The sequence below is a fragment of the Plectropomus leopardus genome, chromosome 22 (genome assembly GCF_008729295.1).
Source record: "Plectropomus leopardus isolate mb chromosome 22, YSFRI_Pleo_2.0, whole genome shotgun sequence".
NCBI lineage: Eukaryota > Metazoa > Chordata > Actinopteri > Perciformes > Serranidae > Plectropomus > Plectropomus leopardus.
Genome location: NC_056484.1, coordinates 6,803,819 through 6,831,817, shown reverse-complemented (window position 1 = coordinate 6,831,817; position 27,999 = coordinate 6,803,819). Strand labels below are relative to the sequence as shown.

Below are 27,999 nucleotides of genomic sequence, written 5' to 3'. Positions count from 1 at the left end.
AAATATTTTCATCCAATAAATTCATTTATTACGTTGTGGGACAACATTTACAAACCTTACTGTGCAAGTACAGCTGTTACTGCCTTTTTAACGACAGCATGCCCTGAAAACATGGCAAAACGTCTCCTCTCTCACTATTATTAAAGACAACAAATCTTTCTCTCGTGCTGCAGGCAAAAGCATCACGTAGCCTGCTTGTTTTCAATGATTTCATCGATACAATGGGCGCTGGGTTCATATGGAGCTTGCACAAGTGAAAACCCTGCAGTTCATCTCTGGAAACACACAAGCCAACAAAGTACTGGATGATCATTCAAAATAGATGTATTAATCATTAAGGTTACGAAATCAGTTATCAATTCATGTCATAGCTCCTAAAGGGAAAATTAACAACTATTCACATATCTGTTGATTAATTCAATGAGTATGGCCCTCTGCGATGGGAAAAATAATCATATTTACAAATATATCAAAATAACAGATTCAAGGGATATTTTGCCATAAAACATTCAATTACTATACAAACTGATTCTCAGTCACAGCATTCTAACAAGAGTAGAACAAAAGCACTTGTGGCATCATAAATTAACAATCAATTTCCAACTACGTATCATCTGATATTGATGCTTAATTTGTTCTTGTACGTTTCATCCAGGCTATTTACACGTGTGTATGCGACGCCATACTCGGCCGTGGTTTTATTGCTATAAACTTTTATATATTTTCAAAAAAAAACAACAAACAAAACACTAAAATAATCTCCCAAAACTCGACATTTAACAAGAAGTGAGAGGAGATTCAAGTGAGATAAACGTTTGTGAAAAACCTTCAGTGTTGCGTGAAAAATAATAGTAATACAATCTACACAAAGTAGAGATTTGTGTGAAAAGCTTGAGAACAGATTGTTCAGAGGGGGAGGTTAATGGGTCAGTGGTTGCAAAAGTGAACAATCAATAAGTGAGAAAATACAATCAGTGAATATACATTCAAATGCAGTGGCTAGAGGAGCCTACCCACCGTGAACTAAATGAACGTCAGGATGAGGCTCGACTGATCATTATCATTCCTTATAAAATACCCAGAAAACAGAACCCTGAAAGGAACGACAGAACAATGTAATTTAAAATCCGGTTAAATCTAACACAATAATCTCTAAATAAGGGCCTACTTTGTCTGAAAAAAATCTAACAATGAACATTTATGGACTGGATCCTAATGGGCAGAAATGGTTTCAAACCTAAAATAGTTAATTACGGTTTTAAAAAGGGTAATCTCCCTTAATGAATCCATAGTGGCTTGCATATTAAGGCTGCATGTAACATCGCAAGACGATTTGTCATCCCAGTGTTTTGTTTAAACAATATATAAATTCACACATAAATTGAATTGCATCTAATATATACTTGAAAAGGCTATTATTTTTTTGTAACAGCATAAATGGGATTCTAAGTAACATATTTTACACTGACAGCAATTTCTCTTTGTGATCTTCTTCGTCTGGAATCATCTGGAAACTTAGGGGGTAATTTCCGTCTTCTTACTGTCAATTTGTGGCGAGCAACAACATTTCAAGTGGTCCTCTAATCATCTGACACTTGTCTTCTCCGTCCTGCTCCGACATTGGTCCAGTCGTCACCGACGGGGAGAAAAGGGTTAAACATGAGGCAGAGCCTTCTCGTTTCCAGCCGCAGAGTCACTTTGCAACACACCACTTTCTTCTTCACATTTATTCGTTTGTGATGAACTTTTACTGGATGTCTTCCACATAGTTAGCAGGATAGAGGCCTATTTGTCCGTCCTTGAGTCGACCTTTGCACCAACCCTGATCGTCTTCTTCGCCAATTTTGGTGAACTCGTCCCCTGGAGAAAGAAGAAGGAAGGGACGAATATTTGTTTAACAAAAACCTGTGAAATTATATAAATGTTTGCCTGTTTTTTTGTAGAACTTTTTCGGTTGTGCTGCAGCTTGTTCTACGTGGGATGTATAAAATGATGATATCAAAAACTTGATGATAGTATGTGAGGCGAGGTGTGTGTTTTTGTATTTGCAGAGCTCCAGGCCGCGACAATTTAATCACATTTTGCAACCATGAAGCACGAGTGCGACTTAAAAATAATATTAATATCTGCATTGAAGATCGTGAATAAATGCTCAACTTTCAAGACGCCGGTTTAACTTTCTGCTTCTATGCTGACCAAAAGCTTCAAGTTTACAGCGAGAACATCAACACCCGAAACGAGATGGGTACTTCAGAATAAAAGCAGCAGTGGTTCCACTTCGATTTACGTCATTGTAACAATAATTGAACTTTAACTAGTTAAATAGTGGCCTACTTCGATGACCTTTATCATAACAGTTCTTTCTTAAAACAGAACTTATTTAACTTGTGTAACTTTTTTTAATTGAGATTGATTGTTACATTAAGTCTTTTAACTTTATTTTAACAGTACTTTTAAAAACTTTATTACACTTGTGTATTTAAGCTTATGTTAACAGTACTTTATTTGACTCAATTATAATAGTACTTTCTAAAACGTTTATAACAACGAACGAACACGGTACATTATTTAACTTTATAGTGACAGTAATTTAAGAAATATTTATTATTAAAGTACTGTTGAGCTCGTTTCACTTTATTGCAACACTCTTTAAATAGTACTTTATTGTGACAGTAAGTCCTATAACTTTATTATAAAAGCACTTTAACTTAATTATAATGGTACTTTATTAAATCTAATTATAGCAGAACTTAAACTTTATTATAACAGTATTTCAACTTAATTATTATCATATTTTAACTTCGTTAGAACAGTACTTTAGTTTTTTTTTAACTTTATTGTAACTGCTGTATATGAAGTAGGTTGGTATTTTATTCGTCTACAGTAGTTTAGAGTAGATAATATTACTGACAGGTAATATGTGTTGGAGTTTACACCTTTACTGATATGTACCTGCTTTGAAGGTCAGCTCGTCCTGCTCCTGTCCTTCATAGTCATAGAGGGCTCTGACCGGCACAGATACGACCGGAGAAGCCGGCTCATCTTCGAATGGATTCCCATTACCGTTGGCAGAGAAAGGGTTACCACCTGTGTCTTCATCTGACCAGTCTGGAGTCTTCTCCATACTGCTCGCACTGAGTAAACAGACAAAAAAGCCACTTAGAAAATGTATTTTCAAGTTCATCTCAGGGCCTCGCTCATTGACGGGACATATCCAGCATGCCAGGCGTAAGCAGGAACCAAAGATCAAAGTTAGGAAAGCCAGAAAATAAATACACCAAGTTAAGTCAAACACACAAAAAGCCCAAAATGCAAAATCCTGTGACAGCTTTGTGATTCATCCTGAAAACATAACTCTTATTTCTACATGAGTGCAAAACATGCTTACTTCTGGCATTGACGCTACAGAGCAGGCAGCATGATAAATGATTTAAAAGCCTCTTTAATGCTACTTTAAGATCAAGAGCTTCAAGTGAGAGTGCACACAATGCCGGCAACAAAACAACATGACCACATATCAAACAGCATGGGACAAAGCAAGACAAATCATTGTTGTGAATGCATGATTGGAGTTTAACCTGAGCGGCCAGCAGAGGGAGCCACCTAAACACCAGAGAGAACTTTGCTCTGACAGAGAGGTTTGAGAAATTGAAAAACAATAAACACACAACAGAACGTACATGAAGGATTTACAGTCAGACCTGCTCACATTGGCTTTTATTGCAAACCTACTTCTGACTTTGGTTTTTCTGCTTTTTTGTTGATTTACACCAACAAAAATGCAGCGTGATGCTTTGCCCAAAGGTTGAACCCACATAATTTGTACCTTGATTGTTCTTTGATCCATTTGTATTTGTACGTGCACTTCTTTTGTTGTTATACAGCCTGTTAGCTGTCTGACAATTGTGAGATAGAACGATCTATATACATGTGCACGTGTGTGAATATTCAGATCTGACTGTAAGACATTTCCCAGAGCAGAGACATGCGCCCCCATGCGCATGACATTTAATGTTCCCGCAAGACATGGCACTGTTAGGAGTGAAGGACAGACACACACTGACTTTGTGTGCAATGCCATTCCAGCGACCATGCAGAGCAACACAACAACCTGCCACCTGAGGGAGGAGAAACAGACACGAGCGAGAAGGGATCAAAGTAACCGAGATAAAGAAATGGCGCCAAAGAGATGCAGCGCGACTGGCGATCCGTGACACAAAAGATAGAGAAAAGTAAAAGCGGGGAGGTTTTGGGAGGGCGGAGTGTTTCTCTTCTGTTCACCAACGTTTTTATTTCGTCTTTATTCACACTGATGTGGTTGACCGTAGTCTTCTGCTCGGCGGCCTTCTCTTCCTCCTCCTCCTCCTCCTCCTCATCGTCATCTTCATCAAAGGGGTTTAAGCCCACTGGTGCTGTGTTAGTGGGCACAGTCAGGCTGACAACATGGGACACAGTGAGAGATCGGTTGTTGACATGCAAACACACACACACACACACACACACACACACACACACACACACACACACACATAAACACTCATATATATAAAGATACACATGTGACATTCATGACCTGTGGACATGCTTAAATGTATGCTGCAAATACGTGGTTAACTAGTTTACCACCTACAATCATGTGCATCACTTCCAAAACCAAGGAGTCAAGGGGCTGAGCCAACAGTTAATTGTGGCTTTGTTAGAGACACATTATCCCATAATAATTGTATGTCTACATAATAACAAGCCTGAGTCAACAAAGTAGTACAACCAGTCTATGGAGGACGAAATATGACTTAAGAATTAATTAATACATAAATACATGTATAAATAAATACAGCAATAAATAAATGATTACAAGCTGAAATTATTACCGAATAAATAAATAATTGAGTACATAATGAATAAATAAATGTTGACATATTGACATAAACAGGAATAACTAAATACAAGTTGTTAATTAAAGAGGACATAGATAACAAAACATCTTTATCTAATTTAAATCTACATTTTTGTACAATTGCATATATTTTTTTAGTTTTGTGTCTGTACAATATCAGGCCGGTATGGTCACAGGAGGAGTGCTATTAAAAAAGAAGAAATCCATTAAAAATAAACAAATAAATGTGAAAATGTAAGGAGGAATGAATGGATACATTCATTAAAACTATATAATATGGAAAATATAAAGAGAAAATGTAAAAGACTGAATAAATGTGGACATAAAGAGAAAAAAATAGAAAATATAAAGAATACTTTATATTTCCATATATATTTTCACATTTGTTGTTTTTATTTTATTTTTATTCTGTATGTTATTATTTATTAATTACTTTTACTCTATTTTCCTGAATATTTAAAAATTTAATGTCACATTTGTTTTTATTCCTTTATTCTCACACATTTATTTCAAATTATGTCCACATACTTCATTTTATTTATTTAGTATTTAATTCAGTTCTTTTAAAATGTCTACATATTTTTAATAACTTATTTATTCTGCTTTATATTACCACATTTATTTTATGTTAAACACATTTATGCTTTTTATGGCACCTCATAGATATGAGGTCCTAACCTATGCATTTATTTCTTCATTTATTATTTCAGTTCCATATTTGTTTCAGTATATGTAAAAAATACATATCTTACTTACTCCTTTCAGTTTGTTTCCTTATTAATGCTTACGTTATTTTTCGTCCTCTGAACCAGTAAACAAAGCACCAATTTTTTTAGAGTAAACTTATTCAAAAGAAACCATAACAACAATTCCACTTGTTTTGACTTGAGTGCTTCCACTAATTCCTAAAGGCAATATTTAGCATAATTAAAGTAAAGCTATATAAACATCAATAAGACACTCTCTGAATGACACATAAAACACTAAATTGTCAGCTCTGGGTTTTGTAGGTGCAAATGAAGTCACACGAGGACTGTTTACTTCCCACCATTGTCACTTTCCGCATCAAGGAACAAACCAATAGTCCACCTGTAGTAGAGGAAACGCAGGGTTTCTGCTCCCTGTTTACAGACTTACTGGACCGTGAACAGCAGTAGCTATCAGTTGGCCCTTGAGAATGTGAAGCGGAGAAATGTGAACGCCTTTGTTTGCACAGTCATGCCATGCTCTTTTGAGTTTTGAGCCTAGGGAGTTATTACACCAAACACTGCTGTGCTAGGAGTCTGGCACAATGTAACTTTGGATGGTTTTAGGCAACAAACAAACCTGACCTGATAACCAGTGGATTATCCACTGAGTGTTAACACCGTGTTCATTCAAGCTTCAGACAACAAACAGGGGAAAGATCAAAAAGGGCAAACACGTGATATGAAAAAGGGTTGGCTTTCTGATGCTGATAACAAAAAACTACCATCGAGATAAGTCGCCAAACTTCACAGTGAAGTCTGTGTTTTAAAATCCTGTGACAAGGAGAAAGATAATCCAAAATAGTTTCAAAATTAACCTCTCCAGAGCCTCTACATAAACAAAATCCCTCAGTCACGCCCACAGATGTAGGAAATGACAGGAAAACAATGTGCTGTAAATGTTGGATGGGGAAGAGGCAGTCAATATTCCCAAGTTCAAGGGTTAAATGCTTTCCGTGCCTGACATTCCCTTTGTTGACTCCTCGAGACACACCTCCAGTGCTCTCATGACTTCGATATGCACGACACTTCATACTGATGTCTAGATAAGAGGAGAGGATAATCACCCCTAGACTTATTTAAAATTCTGAACAATAGATATATACAGGGTTCCCATAAAATTTATGGACAAAAATTTCAAAACTTTTCCATCATACTCTATTCAAACATAATTTTAGCTTGTGGAGAGACTGAGCGCAGGGCGGAAACAGGGAAACGTACATGATGGTAAACAAAAAACATTGACAAATATTAGAGCTACTTTACGTCCTCAGCTCCAGAAAATTAATTTGACTTTGATTTGACAGAGGGATGTCGTATGTTATAAAGCCCTCCGAGGCTAATTGTGATTTCTGATACTGGACTTTACAGATCAAATTGAAATTGAATTGAAATTACTTATGTTCAGCCCTTTGGGGCATGCTTAGTGATTGGCCAACAATGAACTCTGACTTGATTAATCTGTAAAGCATTTTGGGTTGCCTTTGGGTATGTAATGTGCTATATAAATCAATATGCCTTGCCTATTTATGTTGTTATTATTATTCATGGAAAATTACTGTAACAACATCATTACACAACAAAATTCCATGACTATTTCAAAACTTCCAATGATTTTGAATAATTCCATGAGTTGTCCAGCCCTTGAAAATGTGAAATTCCATGACTTTTTCCAGGTTTACCATGACCGTGGGAACCCTGGATATAATATAATATATAGAAGTGTCTGCCATGAGTTTGCAACAGGTTTTTATTTTGATGTTTGTTGTCGTTTCCATGAACCGCTGTTATGTCCTTGTTGCTGTTGCCACAACACCAGAGACACATTTCTCTGCAGGGACAACTAAAGTCTTATCTTATCTTGTCTTAAAAAGATTATATTATGAGGAGAAGCTCTACACCTTAAAAAGTATCATGTGATTACAGCTTTTGTTGGTAAGACTTTGCTTGAATCTTAAACAAGCTTGTGAAAAATACACTCTTTTTCTGTCACAAAAACATGTTATTTAGAGGAACTTTCTTTTTTCTTTTTTTTTTTAATCTTCCTGTTAATGACAAACTTGCTAAATCCAGGTGCAGGTGTTTGACTTAAACACTAATCCGACCTTCTCTGAACTTCCCAGTACCAATATTCAGGCTATGAAGGTCTCTGTGTGTGAGTAATATATTCCCACATTACTTTTTGGCTTGTTTTCAACCATGTACCAGCCAGCTCCAGTCTTGCAGGGATGAATTCTTTCCCTACAAACTCTTGACAAAATGTTTACCGTTGCCATGGAAACGGTGGCACAACTAGACGTCAATCCCGGAGCTTCCCTTATGTAACGTTTTACAAGCATTCCTAAAGAGGAAGACGCCATGTGTGGTGGGCTGCATTATCTCTGATGTGGGGAGTTTGGATGACAAAGAGTTAGCTTGTGTGTGTGTGTTAGTGTGTGTGTGCATTACAAACACATGCTCCGTTTTCTGTGTTAGAGACAGAACAAGTGAGTCAGTGAGTGATCAGATATCTACCTGCTGCTGGTCTTGGCAGGCTGAACGGGCTGATCTGACCCAGTCTGACTGATGCCGGTCAGCGTGACGCCCTCCGACGGCTTCTTCTTTTCTCGTCTGCTGAGGGTTCTGTTCAAGTCTAAGGACCAGTCCTGGTGGACACACATGAGAGTTAAGTATTACTACTCTGCCGAATTGACCAAACTGAATGGTTGGTTCAAAACATGCCTTTACAGCTAGCAGTGGGAGAATAAGTCACAGGGTTGTGCACAGCAACATACACACACTTCAAAACAGTCCATAAATATTTGAACCCTTTCTCAGGCCGTGACACGGACGCTGGGTTTTGACACTGAACATGCATGAGTGTTTTTACAGCGCAGTGTAGGCCTGATAAGATGTGAGAACACAACCACGGACAGTATCCATCACCTGTTGAAAGAAACACAGCACCAAGGAGTCTCCCCTCCACCAGAGGCTAACCAGGGAGAGTGGAGTGAAGCCGAGACCGTAACAGCAACACAGTTATAGGAAAGAAACTTAGAAATGTTGCTAAAAAACTTTTTTTTTTTCCTAACACTAACTATTTTTTATTTTTTGACTTTAATCTCCAGTATCTATCACAACATGGCAGCCTGATATCAATCTTTTGGAGCAATATGGCTTTAATTAAATGGTTAGTTCAGAACTTTTGAAGTGAGGTTATATGAGGCTTTTATCTATAATTAGTTTATTACATATGCGGGATGTCAGTCAGCACGTCATCAATTTGGAGAAGCAGGCAGGAGCACAGAGGCTAAGCAATGTACTGATGTGGATGAAAACATGAAAATCTATTTAAGCCACCTAAAAGAAATAGTATAAGTTTAAGTGTACACTATATTTAGAATATTTTCACCACTTTCCAACAGAAAAGCTTTTAACAGCCTCTGAGGTCTCGCCAAAGCTACCAGACTCCACTGATAAAAACAGTCATTTTAGCTGCTGTTTTTTCACTACCTTGATCACTTAGTTTGTATTATTGTGTGAGTTTGGTGAATCTGAACTTTGCCACTTAAAGACCAAAGTCACACAATAACACAAACAAACTGATGGCCGAAATCCAGCCCCAGCGCTGAGATGCATTGATTTGATTGATTTATTTTAATGTGAATTGTAAAAACACTTGCACAGTTACTATGAGGTATTAATTTTTGTCATTTTTAAACAGATTGTGCTCATTTTTAGGCCGCAAAGCTGCACAGAGGGAGAGGGAAAATAGACCAAAAAAAAAAAAGAATTAACAAAACCGAACAGCATGGCGCCCAGCGCGGCCTCTGTGTTTCGTGTAGCAGCTTTATGGGATTATAATGATCGCAGTCTGCCGCAGCTGACATATCATGTGCTCCATGTCGTTCCATGTATTTTGGCTGTAACTGATGTAAATTTCTGTTTTTCTGAATGGAGTGTGCCTTTGAAGAGAGCGCTATAAAGGTTTCAGTGTCTAAAAGGGCTTGACAGCAATATTATCTTAATATAGCGTTCAGTTAAACTAGTATTGATTTGTATGACTTTTTTTTAGGAGGCTAAAGCAGTACATTGCTATGCTTCTGTCTCGGTACTCCTGTCTGCTTCTCCAAACTGAGAACATGCCGACTGACATTTACTGTGTGTAATAAACTGACTGTGGATAAGAAGCTCTAACTAACCCACTTCAAAAGATCCAAACTATCCCTTTAACATATTCAAACAGCAATCCATTGGTCTCCCTTTCATATAAATGACACATTACACTGGTAAGTGTGACCTCTGAGATTTACTAAGTCTTTGTCTGACCCCTCTGATTTAAACTGTCACACATCAAAGGCCTTCTGGTCTGGTTCCTGACCTCTGGTACTCTGTGACACTGCTGAGCCACTGAAGCATCATGTGACGTACTGCAGGGTTCACATGGACAGAATAATGAGTGGCCACTGAGGGGTCAGAGGTCAGAGGTCAGAGATGAACAGAGAGTGTGGGTTGTGTTAATAGTGGTACATTCTAGAAATGCTGACATCCAGGATGTAAACATCCTGCAGTTATCAGGTAGAGGGAACAGAAGTGGACACGTCAACAAACAATAGCTGGGACAGTGTGGTGTCTGCATGTACCACCTTCGTCCTACTAATATTTTTTGAAACTTGAGTACAAGATACAAACACAACCACCTCAAACACACATGAAAATAGAAGAAGAAGAAGAAAGGAGTGAAAGTGTTATTGGAAGATAAAGGACCCCCCCCCCCACGGCTGCTGTGAAAAAGAACAGCCCTCCCATGCAGAACTCACTACAATGGACCTTCTCTTAAAGGAGCGAGGATTGGACCAGTCCAAATTCTGTCAGACATAGGGAAAGGGAAGCAGGTGTGGAAAAGGGTTAATGTGGAAAACAATGTGGAGTTTACACTGTAAGCTGCAGAAATGTTAGTATGTGGATGTAGAGATGAATTGCACTGGCAAATGATTCTGCTTCTAGAACAAACTACATGAACTGCAGATCCAGTAGTTTGCAGAATAATTAACACGCGAGCTCACTGTAATACACTGTTGAACTGTCTAAAAGGGTTGTGTATCATCTTACAGAAAAGATTTCTTTCTTTCTTTAAAAGCTTTCCAAACCCAAATGGTACTCAGAAAGAAAAACAGCCTGGTAATGATGGAAGTGGAAGTGGACGCCCCACTGACAAAAACTATGCCTGCAAGAGCACTCAGAACTATAAATTGCTGCATTGAAAGTGCAAGAAGCTTTTATTTTCCTACCCGTCCTCTTTCCCTTATTTCACCTCCTGCTGGGAAGATGACATGAACGACATTCCTTCCATTGCCACTGTGATGCTGAGTTAAGATTTATCTCCATCCCTGCTGCCAAACGGTATAAGTCAATGACAGAAATGACACTGGGCATTAACTGCTGCTCGGGCTACGTGCAACATTGTAAAAAGCCTGCCCTTGAAGGTTTTACAGCAAGACTTATTAGTCCATCTCTGCTGTCCTCTTGACTGATGGTTCCCGCAGTGGGAGAGCACTAGTTGTCTTTAAGGGAAAATGCTAGCATTTCAAGATAAGTAAAAAAAACTGTATTTAATTCACAATTACCTCACTAAATAAAAACATTTTCTATTTGTTTTAAGTCAGCAACAACACAAATCCTAAGAGTTTATGGAATTTTAAGTGTGTCTCCTCCATTCCTCCTCTACTAAACATTTAGCCTTAAATTCTCTTTCCCTCTGCTCTTTATTAGTATAAATCAGGCTGTAGTACCTCAAACTGGGGCCAGTTCATTGGCATGCCGGGGCCATGATTGGACCGGAACCACTTCAGGTCGTCTTCAGCATCAGTGGCAGAGATTGTGTCTTCCAGCGTGTGGTAGATTGTCTGGAATCTATGAAGACAACATTGGCCTTTATTTTCACGGCACTGCACATTAGCTGCAACAGCAACGTGTATGTATTCAGATATTAAATGGCTTGTTTGACCATTACTTGGAAAAGAGAAACCCAGGTGACTCTCCTGTGTCTGACCTGTGATTCGTTGAGAGATCCAGGTGCTGTTTAACCTCCAGCAGCAGCTCTCTGAAGAAGCGGATTCGTTTGTCTTCAAACTGCTGCCACTGCTCGAACACCTGCTCCATGTTCTCCATATACTGAGGGGTCAACTTGTCGAGTTCTTCAAGAGATTTCTCATAGCGTTCTTTAGTCTGGGAGAAAGGGAGCAATGAAGTGACAATTAAAATACCTGATATCTGTACTCTTGTATATAGACAGCCCAACATAATCTCTACCAGTGCTGCTGTGTTTTTTAGCAGGCTACTGTTCTTAATCGAGTTATAAATGAAGTGTCCAAAAGACATGCCCAATCTGACTTATTAGATTTTACATTTTATTTTCTTTAATTTTCTGTATAGCCTATGACTTTTGTCCCATTAAATTTGTTTACTAGTTTAATTTTTTTTTAAAGATTTTTTTTTTTTTTTAGTTATTTTTGCATTTATTAAATAAGACAGGTCAACAACAGCATGAAAGGGGGAGAGAGAGGTGATGACATGCAGCAAAGAGCCACGGGTTGGAACCGAACCCGGGGCTACTGCAGCAAGGACACTGCCTTCATTTATGGGGCTTTAACCACTCAGCCACTGGACACCGCAGTTTTAAATTTTTTAAACTCTTTTTCTTATTATTTTTGTTGTTTTTTTAATTTTCTATTGCACTTTTTATATTAGATTTTACATTTTATTTATGTACAACCTATCATTTCTGTCTCATTAAATTGGTTTACTAGTTTAAAAAAATAATTTAGTATTTTTATTATTATTATTTTCAAAATTGTCTTTTGCACTTTTTTATATTCATTTTTTCTAATTTTATGTGGAACCTTTCTTAGAAAAAAAAAAAAAAAAAAAAAAAGACCCAATCTTGACACCCTATGAAGCCCTACCTTCTGCACCTCCTGTTGACACTTCTCCACCTTCTCCTGGAGCTTCTTCTGGGCTTCAGGGTTGTTGTTGCTCTCCAGTTTGCTGTTGGTCTCCCTGCTGGCTGCCAGTTTCTCTTCTTTGCAGGCAGAATGATAAGCCTTCTTCATCGTCTCCATCTGTGGATTCAGGCAATAAAATAAAATACAGGCAACAGTAACTTAGAACAAACTATCTGTGGAGGTGTTGATAGACCAATTGACATTTGGTGTCTGACTGAGGGATTTAGGCATTGGTTACATCATCTTTTTTGGATTCAGTTGTTGGAAAATTGGCCTAAGTCTGTCACTGGAAGTACTTCATGTTTAATCCAATAACAACAATAATATCTTTCAATAGGATTATTGTTGTAGAGTCATCCTTTCCTGAAATGTGCATGCACATGGCCGCCTCTGTCATTTTGGAGAACGTCTTCTTTAACAGGGTTACCACACCCTCTTACATATTAAATTCAAAGACTTTTCAATGACTCTCCAGGCCCAATTCATTCAATTCAAGGACCCAGCATCGCATAGTTTGTGACATAGATCAGGGTTAGATACTGTTACAACACTGATCATTTTCATAATGAGAAGTAGCAGGATTTATAGAAGCTTATAGACAACAATTATGTTAATTATAACAGTTAATGAATGTGTGAATACTTTCAGGGTTCCCATAAGTTTTAATGGACCAAAGTTTTTTCTTACCCCACCTGCCTAAATTTTTCAAATGTATCTGATTCAAACTCTATTAAGACATAATTTCAGCTAGTTGGCATACACAGAGAGTGAGAACGTAAGGAGAAAATGAAGAAATATGGGTGATAGTAAACAAAACGTTGTTCCCCATCAGCTACAGAAAACAAGTTTGCCATTATGTTACTTCACGTGGAAGGCTATCCAGGTAACAATTTCATTACAAAGAACAAATTCCATAACTTTTACAAATATTTCAATCATGTTTACTAATTCAATTACTTCTCCAGGCCTGGAAAATGTAATTGTAAGATTTAATAACTAACCAGGTTTTCCATGACTGTGGGAACCCTGCTGATGGCTGACAATGTCAAAAGAACTATAATTTCTATTCTCACAATTAATTTATTTATTCACAAAGTATATAAATTCAAGAACTTTTAATGTCCCACGTCTATAAAAGCTTTCAAGGCCTTGATACAACTATGAATGTCTTTAAAGACCTGTAGGAACACTGCTTTGAGGAAATTTGATTTAATTTTGTTAGTAAGGTGGATGAAACATGCTCACTTCAGTGAGTAAATGTGAATCATTCATTTTAGGAATCATTACAACCAGTTTCCTACTTGGAGAAATTTGGTCATATGAGGCAGCAGACACATTTCAGTCGGAATGAATGAGTGAAAAACACCTCATATGCAGAAACCAACTCATATGAGAGAGGCAACATGGGAACGCTGACACCTGATAAGCCTTTTGTGTGATTCGTTTATGAGAGAAACCACTCCTCTATCACTTTGCACATATTTAAACTCCAACAGATAGAATTGAGGAAGTGAACTCATCCATCGTGGTTTTATTTGAAGAGCACCTGGGCTGTGCCAGGTTTTACAGCCGTGTGAACGAACCATGAGGATGGAAAAAGAGGACAGCAGCCTGTCCTCCTCCATAGTTTAATCAAATAGGCAGTTGCGTGTCAACCCACTATAACTCATGAGGGCTGAGGACTATCATAAGTCAAATACTGTATCCAGTTTAGCTTGTGTGTGTCTATTATTGACACACTGCCCACGTCAGCTACTCATTTTCTAGACCAATTAATTAGCCTCATTTCCTCTCTGCCCTCTACCCACTTGTCCCTGTCTGTCTGGTCAATCAATAAATCAGTCGGGCTACAACGCTGCATTGTTCTGTCCCTACTCAATGACAAGGCCAGGAAGTCAACGCCCCCTGGTGACATCACACACACAGGAAATGGGGGCAAGGAGCTTGGATGTTGCAAAATTGTTTTGAACATACAAATACTTGGATGTGCACGCTCATATATGCACATGCACAGAAAGGAATGTAGCAGAGTAAACAGGCTGCTAAAATGAAAGCAGTAGTAGGAAATACATTGACCTGATTTTGAACTAGGAGTGCCGGTCTCCCTGTGAGCGCTCCGTGTTTCCTTTCCTTCGACTGACAGTCAAATAACTGCAGATCACAGTTACTGGCTGCAATCTTGGCACACTCTGCGGCTAATGTTTAGCAAAAGCCTCTTATTCAATATCAAGAGGCTGCAGCTATTGTTCTGCTCCGGTGTTAAGTAAGCAGGTAGCCATGGAGGCAAAACAATGGCGAGTCAGTAATATGTAATCATGTGAACTGGAGGGTTAAATTGATAGTCAGTGACTTGAAAAATGACTTGCTTGTGGTAATTGCTTAGCTGTTTATAGACTGAATTACAATGTTTGTTGACAAAAACCTCCGGGTAGAAAACCCTACATGACATACATAAAATAAAAAGTTGCTGATTAAACACTACCTGCATTGGTTCATTTTTAGCCAACTAACAAAAGAAAAATAACAAAACTACCATATTTAAAGTATTTTCACCCCTTACCTCACCATCAGACAGCCTGATCTGAGAGGGAACTGAAGCTCTTATAACAAGGCCACCAGACTCCGTCGACAAAAAGAGTAATTTTACTGGAGTTACTGGTCTGCGACTACATTGGTTTGTAAGTATGTAACGTAAAGTGGAGAAAATATTCCAAATATAGCGTACACTTGAATAACAACAGCTACTACTACTACTACAACATCTACACAAACCCTTTAACCCTTTGAAACCTGAGCAAATTGGTTTGATTTCTTTCAAACATGGGTAGAAGGCAACAAGCAACTAAACAAGACACTGCCCAAAGATCAGCAAGAAATGAGTCAAAACCTGAAAATATGAAAAAAATGAAGAGAGAGAATGAAAAAATAAAAACAAACACAAAAATGGCCCCCAAAAGTTCTAAAAGTACATTTAAAAAAAGGCTACATGTATGTTTTTTTTTTTCTCTTTTCTTAAACTTATTATCATTTTCTTGTCAACTTTCACTAATTTCAAGCAATTTGTGGTAAATTTCTTACCAACGTGTTAACTGCCTTTTATCCCCCATGATTTCAAAAGAAATTAAATCAAATTGCTAAGGTTTCAAAGGATTAAATTACTTGTGAAAGGCATCTGAATGCAGCACAAAAAAAAGTGATGACAATATAGGTTTCAGATTGTTAAATATGTTCTGCTGCAGACATAGTGTCTCAGTGATTCAGTTTTTAAAGGTGCTACCACTTCTACGGACTATAGACCTTTTCGAATTTGACAAATAAACATTCTTAAGGGTTCTCTTTGTATTTCCTGTTAGACTGTTTGTTAACGCAGTAGCTGAAGAGGAACCTGTAAATGTTATTGTTTCCTTGGCTGCTGACAGGAAGTAAACAGGGACCAAAGTTGTTGCTCCAACAACAGAATAGCAATGAAAAAGGTATATATTTTAGTTAAGTAACTTCTTTGAAACCACACCTCTTTGAGTTTCTTTGCCCAGGGCTTCTGAGCCTTGCGGAAGCCGTCATCAGCCTCTTTAGTCTCTTTGAAGCCGCCGATCATCTGTTTGTGGAAGGAGTCTCTCTGCCAGTTCTTCAGCTTCTCGTAGTCCTCTCCCATCAGCGCTGATTTCACCTCCATGTGGAGCTCGCTCACCTTCTCCGCCTCCGTGCACAGAGCAGACCACGCCCGCTCCAACGTGCCATACTGAGGGCCTGAGGGAAGAGTTTTAGCAGTCAGTGTCTGTGAAAGTCATGCTTGCAGGGACAGAAAAAATCCAAACAGTAAATATATAGTCTTCACAATGATGCCAAAAGCATCAATATTTTGCATAAGTATCCCCAAAGGCAAAATCCATTTTTTCTACTATATATTCTCAATAAAATAGTACTTTTTTTCAAGATTAAACAAGTACTAACTCTAGTAATAAATACTGCTGTATAAAATGTAATTTAAGCTTGAGTTTTTTTATATTCATACCTTTCTCTATGAGTTGCCGCCAGCGTTTGCCCCATTCTGTCAGCTGCTGTGCGTAGGATTTTTCAATACGTGCCCGCTCGTGGATACAGCTCATCAGATCATTACAGAGTCTGTTGCCATCGTCTACCCGTTTCACTGAACGTTTGTAGTTACCAACCTACAGAGAAAGCAGAAAGATAGTTGAAAAGGTGAAAGAAACTGTTGGTTATGGCTTCAGCTGCTGAAAAGTGTAGCTCCCTGAATCTAGTGGATTTATTTAGAAAAGAGAGGTATCAGCTTATTGTGTTGCAGATACGTTGTGGTGAAATAATATTCACTTGATTTATTCTACTTGATTTATTACTAATACTATGGAAGAAATAGGATCCTGGATTTAAGGGCACGAAGCGTAAAGGAATTCGTGCATCTCACCTCCCAGAAGCTATCGCTGGAGACATCGATCATGGAGTCATCGTAGGAGCCCGACATCGCTGCTGCCCTAAATTACACTCAGTGTGTAGGGCCTAGAAAAACACACAGAAAACAAGCATTTAATAGTGATTTTTATTCCTGATTTCGTCTCATTCTGTATGTCTCACAAAGACACTAAGAAGAGGAATTCCGTAAAAAAAAAAAAAAAGATTTTTTTAAAAAGTTACCAATTATTTTGTGATTTTACAGTGCAACTTCAGAAAAAAGCAATTCATCACATCCTACTTCCAATGTCTTTGTATTTTTTTCTGTGTAAGACCCTGAAACAGACAGCAAAGGACACAAGCAATGTGCCCGTATATGACACCAAAACACATAGTTTTTCATTATATGACTAATTTGGTAGTAACATTTACCTGCCTGTGTGGCGGACAGCTTTATCAGATTTATTTGCCAAACATAAAATCTATTTGCTGGTTACGGTTTTACAAAAAAAAAAGAGAATAAACACATTCCATTTTATTCCAACATGAACAAATTAAAGGGAACACAACTGATCGATGTGTAGATAAATCATAACAGACATGCATGTTGCTGGGTTCGAGGATTGCTAAATATATAAAGCAATATAAAAGGGAAACAATTTTTAATCTTTTCATTTACAGACGGTCTCAGAAGCTTGTTCTCTCAACAAAACCAGCAGCTAAAGGACAACAACATCGAGCCAACATTATCATTATAGCACGACGACATACCTAAGATACTGAGAAGAGCATGAATACTGTGGCTAATAACAGAAATAGTTGGGCGGAGTGATACAGACAGTGATGCAGGGGAGAGAGAGTGTGTGATCTGGTTTGATAATCTAGGCAGCAGGTGGGTGTTTTCATCCATTTCCATAACCTCACACACTCAACACACGATGAACTGAAACCACAGTGGTTGCTGGCAGCACACACAGTCTCAGCTAAACTGTGTGTGTCTGTGTGTGTGTGTAATTCCGACAGAGCGAAAAAGAAACTGTCAAGAAGCACACAGCGGGCAGTTTCCGCTTCCTTCAGACGGGTACCACAGACAGTCCTCTGTTACTCTCCTCTCCCCCTCTTCTCTCCTCACGGCCATCATTTCAAACTCAACAGTCCCTCTTTATTCATCCCCTCCATCCTCTTCCTCTCCTCCCCTCTCCATCAACGAGGAGCGTCTCCTCTTCACAGCCTGACTGGCTCCGTTCAGATGTAGTGTCTTGTAACCATATATATTCAGATTGAGGTTACGTTCGGCTGAGACGGACTGCAGCGGACACCTGGTATCATCTAAAATGCATCTCAAGTGACCACTCAAGATCAGATTTTAATTTCCACCTCTGGGAAAACTGCCGCCACCACCAGGAGGAAAACATTTTAATTCAATAGTGATAATCAATTCATTGCTTGAAGAATGATTCATAAATTAATTGACGATGAAAATAATCTCTGCAGCCCTTGTGATCCACCATGCAGCAATTTGTATGCAACAAACAATTCAACACTGAGGTCATTTTCTAGTAAATGTAGACTAGAGGATATTTTTGAGGCAATACAGATATTTAATTGATACCAAAATCTGATTATAATGTGGTCAGCTATGTTGGCTGTTTGTTGTGTTTGAAGATTTGGATTTAATTTGGTTAATTTTACAGTTGTAACCAAGAATTAATCAGCAACTGTTTTGATAATATATTAACCATTTAAGTCATTTTTCAAGAAAATATCAAACATTACTCATTTACAGCCTCTTATCTCTTTAGGTTTTGGATTTTGGTCAGACAAAATGAGTTGCCTTCCTCTTAAACAACTGTCATGGTATTTTTGTTTTTACTATTTTTGGACATTTTATGCTTAAAAAGATTAACTGATAATAAAAGTTAGCTGCAGCCTTAATCAAAATCATAAAAGGTGCAGCAACTACGTATGTGCATTTTATGGAAAAGATTTCACTCAAAATTAAATTAGTAAGAATGACTAAACAACAACAAACACAAAAAAGAAACAAATATTCAAAAAATTAAATAATATATAAATATATAACAATGCGGTATAAAAAAATAACCAATTATAAAAACATATGTACTGTAGTGTATGTGTAAGCAACCTTTTATTCAAATAAATGTTTAATTTTTGCCATTTTTGTACAGCAATTTCTTAGTACTTATTGCCCACCGTGTCACTCATAAAACCTCTCTTTCTCCATCCCACAATCTCTTTCTTTATTTTTTAAGACTGGGTCAGTTATACTCATTAAAATGTTAAAAATATGTACCAAAATACTCGTCTTTAAAAGTAACGGAGCTGTCCATTTGTGATCAGATCACACAAGCTATGTTTTAGCCAAGTTTGAACACATAGAGCCTCTTTCGGTTGAAAGGATGATGGCTGGTGCTTAGTCTGCTAGTGTGTGTGCGTGCGTGTGTGTGTGTGTGTGTGTGTGTGTGTGTGTGTGTGTGTGTTGGTCAATGGTCACTGGCCCGTGCCCTGCAGGGCAGGACGTGGACAGAGGGAAGTATTGTGGTCACTGCGAGCTGGGGAACAATCCTCCCTTTAATTGTGTTTGTAGTTTACAATCAGGTCAGTCAAACAGCCAAACACACACACACAAACATGTACACACAGTCACAGACTTTTTCTGTCAATTTTTCTAGAGAAAACCACTCGTTTAATTTTATTCAGCTTCCTCGTGAATGACAGCCTTGATAAAAGAGTGTGTGTACAGTATCTTTTTGCCTCAAAAGCTACAATAAGATCAAAGTATCTTTCTTATTCAGTGGCTTAATTTGATCACATTTTCATGTGACACGGTTTTTTTCATTCACTGTAATTATACAGCTTTGAAGACCAGAAAATGAAACATTTCCGCTACATCACAGTTATTTTAACGACAGCGTAGCAATCAGTCAAAACCATTCTATTAAGCTCCTTTTAGTAGCCCCTCAAATTTTCTGTCACATATTAAAATTAACTGAATTTTTTTCTTTTTTTACTACAAAAAAAGAATTTTTAAGATATACACTATTTTAAGATTTATTGAAATTTTGTGGGGAAATTTAAACGATTTATCAGAAAAATAACAGGCAGATTGTTAGTTGTATGCATCAAATCATCAAGGTGTATAAATTATTATATATATTATAGTTATAACAATATATTCCAACAACATTAACAAATCTTCAAGCTTTGCTTAAATGTGTTCTGTCTTCTGTCAGATCCGAAATCATCTTGTATCTAAAACTTTAGTTACACACACACGCAACAAATACTGTGTCCATACAGGGCAAAAATCCAAAGTTTTCTGTTGCTACACACCCTCACAAGCATTAATATCAATATTAATGTGCTTTGCGGACTGCCAGAGATCCATCACAGTCTAATTTTATATGAGGTGCGTGTAATAGGAAAAGGAAAACAATAAGAGCCCATTACTCAGCACTAAAAATCACACACTATCCAGCCCAGTTTGGTCCTCTTGACTGGTGCATTTCCCCACCAGCTGTCCATATTCTTCACTCATCAATCACTGCTGCAGCGCAAGAGAGGGACACACGAGGGACACATGGAACGAGCCACAAATATCTTCTCTAAACATGGCAACAAGTCCTCTGACTTCAGACACTGTGGACCACAAATTTCCACTGACAGCAAGATCACAGCAGCATAAAAGATATTTAAACAAGTGACAACATTTCCCCTGGATATTAATAACGTAATAATAGTTTTAGAAGATATTTACACACAAGGACATTTTGAGAATTAAGTGTGTGGTCATGTGGATCAGCACATTTAACGCCTAAACTAGGGATGCATGATAATATTGGCAAATCATCAATATTGGCCAATATTGGCCATAAAATGAAATATCAGAATCAACAAACATGCTTATTTCTGCCGATATCACAAACTGATTGTTTTTGTTTGTTTGTTTTTTAATATTGACAAATGAATCATGTTCAAAACATCTGGTAAATGACGCAGCACAGGTAACAAAACATGTCTGAAAGATATCCAAGTAAACTTAGAACTGATTTCAAATCATTTTAAATAATAATAATATTTTTTTTTGCACCTTTTGTCTGCACTTTTGCTATATTTATTCCTGATTCTTATTTCAAAAATGTATTAATTAATTTAAATCATTTAGTAATTAGAGTATTAATTTTATCTTTTATATTTTATCTAATTTACTAATTTATTGTAAATCTGTATCCTTTGTTATGTTTTTATATTGTATTGCTCTGTAAAGCACTCTGTTGTATAAAATGTGCTATACAAATAAAGCTGCTTTGCCTTGATGACAAATCTGGATGAAGAATATAAATTAAAAACATTACACAGACGGTAAAACAAACAACTAAATAAATGAAAATACATAAAAAACCACTGGAGGTACAGGCATACAAACAATGAGGTAAATTCAGTCAAAGGGAAGAAAGCTCCATAACTTTCCCTATTGATATCAGTTTTCAGCCGAATGAGCTATTACTGGCATATCAGCAAAAAATACAATATCATGCGTCCCTAGTTTAAAGTACATGAAAATCCCTGTTTTCTTGTCTCATAAAATAGTACTGCACAGTAGGACAGACAGCTGTTAGTAAGACATATTTTGGAGGTCCTTAAATCTAGATATGGATAACCAAGAAGCTCTACTATCAAGATATACAACAACAACAAATGCAGATGTACGGAAAATGACCTTTTAGCCATCAAATCTGAAGCCACGACACATATTAGAAATTCCTTCATCACAAAATCCATTTCCAGGCCTGATGTAATCTACTGCAAACAGGAACAGCCGTCTGCACACCCTTGGCTCTGAAGGACATTGGGATTGTGTTAAACAATTGAACGCAGCTTGATCAACAACTATAAACAATGCTGTTGACTAAGGCCAGGTCCGAAGTCCACTCTACCAGAGAACACTGGAAAATCAAACACTGTGTGCTGCTATGCACAACCAAAATACACGCAGGAATGAATTTTTTAAGAATGTCAGATAGAGAAATCACCATTTGGCATTGTGTTTTGTCATCTAAATTTATAGTGGCAAATAAACACATTCTTGCCAACAAATGAACAGGTTCATCGAGGCTGCAGAAACTTGAGCAGAGGATCTTAGATTACAAGCTTAGTGATTGCGTAATCAAACACGACAAAGATATCCATTAAAGTCTGATAAGCGAATGTACTGAGCATGCTGGAATTTGGTTGCTGACGACAGCCTCAAGATAGAAGTGAACAAATGCATTCCTCAGTGTTACCATGCCTAGACTGAACCTTGGCATGTTTAGCAAGTTCCCACACTGTCTCTACACATTTTGAAACATTTGTATCCAAACTTGCACAGATTTACTTGCTTTAAAGTAGAAGTAGTTGACAAATTTGGGTGATGATTCAGAGCAACAGCTGCATGTGTCCAGCTGTGAGCTGAAGGGTGAGAGGAGAGGCAGATAGTGAGACAGCAAAAGTGAGACATGTGTGTTATTAAAAGCACATGAAAGCTGACAGTACTGTGCTGTAAATGGACACATAAAGTGACAGTGACCTTTACAGCCAGCACAGGGAGGGCAAAACTGAAGACAGATGAAGACGCAACCAAATATTCCAAATAAGCCCCACGAACATACGCTTTGCCACAAACCTCCTCTTACCCTTAGAGCAGAGGACGAGATCAGCTGCTGTATAACAGAGACGGTAAATGAATGTTGTAGCCATGTTATGCCATTGTTATTGTTGAGAAAGCGCTGCTAACGTGTATGTTTTATGTCACACCAAAGGTTGACACTTTTGGGTTGAATATCATGCCTCTTTTGATTGCGCGATGCCGCATGCAGTCTATAATCGCACAATGCAGCGGAGTGATGCTGCCAGCATGTTTTGATTCTTTTAAAAATGTAAAGGAAGCATAAAGAGGGGACATCGTAGAAGCTCTTTAGCACCATCTCTGTGTAAAAAAGGCTCAAATGTTTTTCAGAGTGCTCTGGAGAAACAGTGTCATGAATGGAGCTGAGGCGAAGGAAACAACAGGATACACAGACGGCAGAGATGAGCTCATACACAACTGACAGGCACATGCATACCTGCCCTGAAGCCATGTGTGTTTATGTTAGTGGTTGAAAAATAGAATCAGAGCTTCAGGAACCAACCTGGGTGGTATTTTGTCACACACTGCACTCAGACTTCATAAATCACCTTATGTTTTCTATCACTTTTGACCTGTTGTGGATGTGGGAGGTTGTCTTATTTTAATGATTTAGCCAGGTCACTTTAGAAAAAAATCTTATCAACAAAATGTGGCAAGGACATCTGCAGATTAATGTCACACAATCTCAACATTTCACTCTGCCTCAATGTGGCCGGCCTACTAATCAGTAACTGCTGGAAAGGAAATGTGTGCACAGTAAGTGGAGTTATCCTGAGGGTTGCTGCAGTGTCATATTCAGTTTCCTGCAAAATATCGAGACCGCCCAGCCTTGTCTGTATGAATGTCAATGGGAGCAAGAACCAACACTGCTTACAAATTTTGTCTATATGAGAAGGCATGACTAAGGCCTACTTCTCCAGGGTTATAAATACAGAAGGAACTGACTAAGTCTCTGTATTTCCAGTTGTTTTCATTGTTTGTGGAAGTTAATATTGGTCAAAACCAGTGTGGTGTTTCTGCTGACCATCACAGATGTGAATATTACTTAATTAATCAATAAGCTATTTTGAAACTAAACCTTTTTGATAATGGATTCATCATTTTCAAGCAAAAAACCAAACATTACCTTCTCAAATGTGAGGGTTTGCTTCATTTCTCTCTTATGTCATTGTAAAGTGAACTAGGGCTGCAACTAATGATTGTTATTTTCATTATTGATCATTCTGTAGACCATTCTCTCCATTCTAGTTTGTTGGTGTTTAAAATGTCAACTAGAGCTGCAGCTAATGATTATTTTTATCAGTCAATCTGCCAATTCTTTTCACGACTAATCAATTTACCATTTAGTCAATGAAATGTCAAAAAAGCCCCAGGTAATGTTGTCAGACGTTTTCTTTTGTCCAACCAACTGCCCAAATCTTGAAGACTCTCAGTTAAAGTAAAACAGCAAATATTCACAATCACGAAGCTGGAACCAGTAAATGTTTGATATTTCGTTTTGAAAAATGGCTGAAACTGTCATTCGTTCATCAAAATAGTTAGCGATTAATTTTCTTTCGATTGACTAATCGATTAATTGACTAATTGTCACAGCTCTAATGTCAACAAATCATGAAAAATCCAACTACATTTTCCTTGGTTTTGTCCAACCAAGTCGTAAACTTTAAGTCTTTTCACTTAGTTAAAAAAAATGACAAAGAAAAGCAGCAATTTTTCACATTTAAGAAGCTGGAACCAGCAAATGTTTGACATCTTTGCTTGAAAAATGTCTGACAATATGGCTGAGAGGTAAACATTTGGCATTTTTCTATTAAATGGCTTAAATTATTATTAAAATAGATGCTGTTTAATTTTCTGTCAATCAACTAACCATTTAATTGACTAATCGCTTTTGATCTTAACAATTACTCAAGAAAACAATCAGCAGATTAATCCATAATATAAAATAACTGTTAGCTGTAGCTCCACTGACCATTACTGTATCAGTAACACTCAACGTACTTCAATCAGCAGAACAAATGCTAATCATGGGCACTGACTGAACAGAAGGTGATTACTTAACAAGCTTAAAAAGTACTATAAGTTTGCGCTCTAGTTTGCCAAAGCCCCAATGTCTTAATCACATGAAAATTGCTTATCTGTCGGTTTCCATTTCCTTCCTTTGTTGCATAAAACGCCTGCAATATCTCACAAGCTGGGACTGCAGCTGAGCTGATCTATCCCCTCAATATTGCGGTTTCACAGCGGGACATTGCTAAATCCCGCCTGGGTTATGAGAGAAAAAAAATGCAATAATTCCTTTGCATCTTTCTTTTTTCAGTAGGTTACACATGCACACAAGCTTGAAGGTCAAAAGTTTCCACAGAAATCGCAGTTCATGAACTTGATTTTCTTTCCCTCTCAGTCATTCACCTCTGCCCTTCTTCCTCATGTGAGCTCAACAGCTGCACGGGACTGCTGATCTCACAGGACAGCCTTTTTCGATGTGGAGCCTCTCGATTACTCACTCCCACCAGCACAAGCCTCACTGACAGCCTCATGCTGTGGTTAAGAGGCTCCAAAAACACCAGACAATGAAACCGTTGGTCCATCAACACCAGGTCAACTGTCGCCTCAACATAACTGACCGGTCCGCCTGCTCAAAAACCCCTTGCTCCATGGTCAGGGTAAAACAATGGCGTTTGTTCCACACTTTCAGGCATTTTCCAGTGGACACGCAAGCGGCAAAGAGAGGAACATAATGGAGGGAAATTCAGTATTACATGACAGGGAAGGGGAGATCCTGACGTCACATGCACATTTTCCTGTGGAAGCCCCTGTCCTGCACGCAGAGTCTCATGTGATGCTTTTAAAGCTGAAGACTTTTCAGGAAAAGTGGCCATGAACAGAAGTATTCTGTTAACCCTGTGACCTGTCATGGTGTCGTCTGTACTGTATGTGTGCTTTAGCAATTTTCTACAAAGACAGAGACCGCAGAAAAAACATCATCTGACTTGAGCATTTGAAACATTCTGAAGATACTTCACTGTATTTATAATGGCCAGAGGGACTGTGAATGAGGGATAAAAATAACAGCTATTTCCATTATCAATTTATTGGAGGCCTGCCGCTTTTTTTTTGGCAATTTTGCTTGAAAAATGACCATTTTTTTTATTTTTTCTTAATTGTTGCAGAAAAATATCCTATAATCTCTTGACTACCTTTAAACTCAAATTTTCTTGACAAATTGATTTCTTTTTGGTTTATAACTATCAATAATAATTGACATTACTGCATCTGTCCAACAGTACAGATCCTTAAAATATTCATTTTCATTTTTGAAGACTAAGAAACCAGCAAATATTCACATTTAAGAGTGGGAACCAATGACCATTTGCTATTTTTGCTTGAATAAATAACTCCCAACATTCAATCAGTTATCAGAATATTTGCACTTTAACAATCTTTTGATCGATCACTCAATAAAAACACTAAATGTATGAGCTGTAATAGGACATTTAACAATTTTGGGGTGTCAGGTATGTGATTAACTTATGTCAAATACAGTCTTTCTGCTCTCTTGGATTCTAGCTCTGAGTGCTTGATGTTCACTCATACTGACAGGCTGCATGAAAAACATGATTAAATCCTGCTGGATAATGTCTTATATCCCTTTAACTGCTTCATGTGTGCGCTCTTGGAGACCGATAAAGATCTCTCTAAATGGAGAGCAGTCTGAACTGGAATACCCACTCTAAGTTTAGCTCGGTTCTGTGACGAAGCAATCAGTTCACATGGCCCCCCAGAAATAAGGAACCACATTGCTTTCACTACTGCTCTAACCATACAACACTAACTCACCTAACAACAGAAACCACACATATATATAAAAAAAAAACAAAAAAACAGAACTGTAACTAGGCTTGACTTATTCCTCCAGCTGCATGACAAGTGACTGATAACTCCCACTGATTCATGACAATATCATGAGTAGTGGCTGTTTGTCATGCTCAGAAAATAGGTTCTCTGTTTTACATGATTAATAACCCTGTGGTGGCAAGAATTTTACTGTATATCAGGGATACTGAAATTGCTTTGCTTGAGGGCCAATTTTGCAAAATGACAAGAGGCCAGGGGCCTGTAGCACCAGATCGATACATGTTTCTAAGATTTTATGACATTTCTCACATTTAAAGACATTTTTCTGACTTTAGAGCATTTCTAATTTTAGGATGTTTTAGGATTTTAGGCTGGTTGTAGGATTTTTTGACATTTCTAGGATTTTAGGACATTAGCTAGGAGTTCTGTCAGGAATTTGGGGGATCTTCCACTGGCTCTTTTTTCTCTTTGGGGGATGATTTGGCTGGCAGGCTACACGTTAAGTATCACTGCAGGAAATTATCATAATATTCACAGGCCTGATTCTAATGAAAAACCTAACCTTCCTTTGTGTGTACGCATTTTTGGGGTTAAATGTGCAGTAAAGGAGTCAGGACTAAGCCTGGCAGCAAACTGGCACTGCGCAATTCAAACCAATGCCTCGATTAGGCTGAGCACGGGGCATGAGAAAACAGACAGCCTGCAGGAACTGAGCCACCTCTCTCCGTAAAAAATGACAAAATTATGTAATATTGTATGCATGCAGGATGATATGGCATGGACCAGGGCTTATCTTTACTTGCGAAACCTGCCCCGCCCTTTATCACTCCAGGCAAAGAAACACTGGACTGTCCCTGCCAAAACTACACAGCTGGGGTCAAACATCATCTATATATGAAATAACCCGGTTCAATACCACCAAAACATTCATAACAAGGTCATTTTGTGAACTAACTACGACTTAACGGTGTTAGCTTCACGTTAAGTCTTATAGACTTTCGATACTCTGAAACACCCAAGCAACCGTGCAATAGATAAGGAAACGACTTAAACTTTTATTTTATGTCTTGTTACACACCTAAGCTCACAAACGTGCTGCCATTATCGTAGCTTTTACTCAATTTAGTCATTTCAATTGCTCTTGACCACAGCACCAACCTCCTCCCATCGGGAAGTAACTTAACTTTAACGTTAGCCCCCTAGCTCAAAGGTTAACGAATTAGCCACAGCCCCTCTAGCAAAAAGTTAAAATGTAGAGCTTAAAAGTCGTGGTTTGAGCTTACCTGTCTCAAATTTATTCCTCTCGGTGGTTTAGGTTCAACTGAAGAGTTAACTCTCTTGGTGGTGCCGATTTACAAATCTTTTCGCCCGTTTTTCTGCTCAGCAGCGGCACCATCGATCGACTGACTGACACAACCG

The 27,999-nt window shown here is 37.9% G+C and overlaps 1 protein-coding gene across 4 annotated transcripts; it reads right to left on the bottom strand.

Moving 5' to 3' along the window:
* Window positions 1-5: 5 nt before the first annotated feature.
* On the bottom strand, window positions 6-27,999 carry pacsin2 (protein kinase C and casein kinase substrate in neurons 2). 4 transcript variants are annotated; one of them, XM_042511030.1, is made up of 12 exons: window positions 27,864-27,999; window positions 17,050-17,141; window positions 16,639-16,795; window positions 16,138-16,373; window positions 12,588-12,743; window positions 11,675-11,850; window positions 11,415-11,535; window positions 10,443-10,490; window positions 8,158-8,288; window positions 4,286-4,435; window positions 2,953-3,134; window positions 6-1,860 (listed from the first exon to the last, which is right to left on the bottom strand). In XM_042511030.1, exons 2-12 carry the CDS (start codon window positions 17,104-17,106, stop codon window positions 1,748-1,750), a joined length of 1,527 nt encoding a protein of 508 aa, XP_042366964.1. In that variant the 5' UTR covers window positions 17,107-17,141; window positions 27,864-27,999; the 3' UTR covers window positions 6-1,747. The 4 variants fall into 4 exon arrangements, with proteins under 4 accessions (XP_042366964.1, XP_042366967.1, XP_042366966.1 ...); XM_042511033.1 differs by lacking the exon at window positions 4,286-4,435; XM_042511032.1 differs by lacking the exon at window positions 10,443-10,490.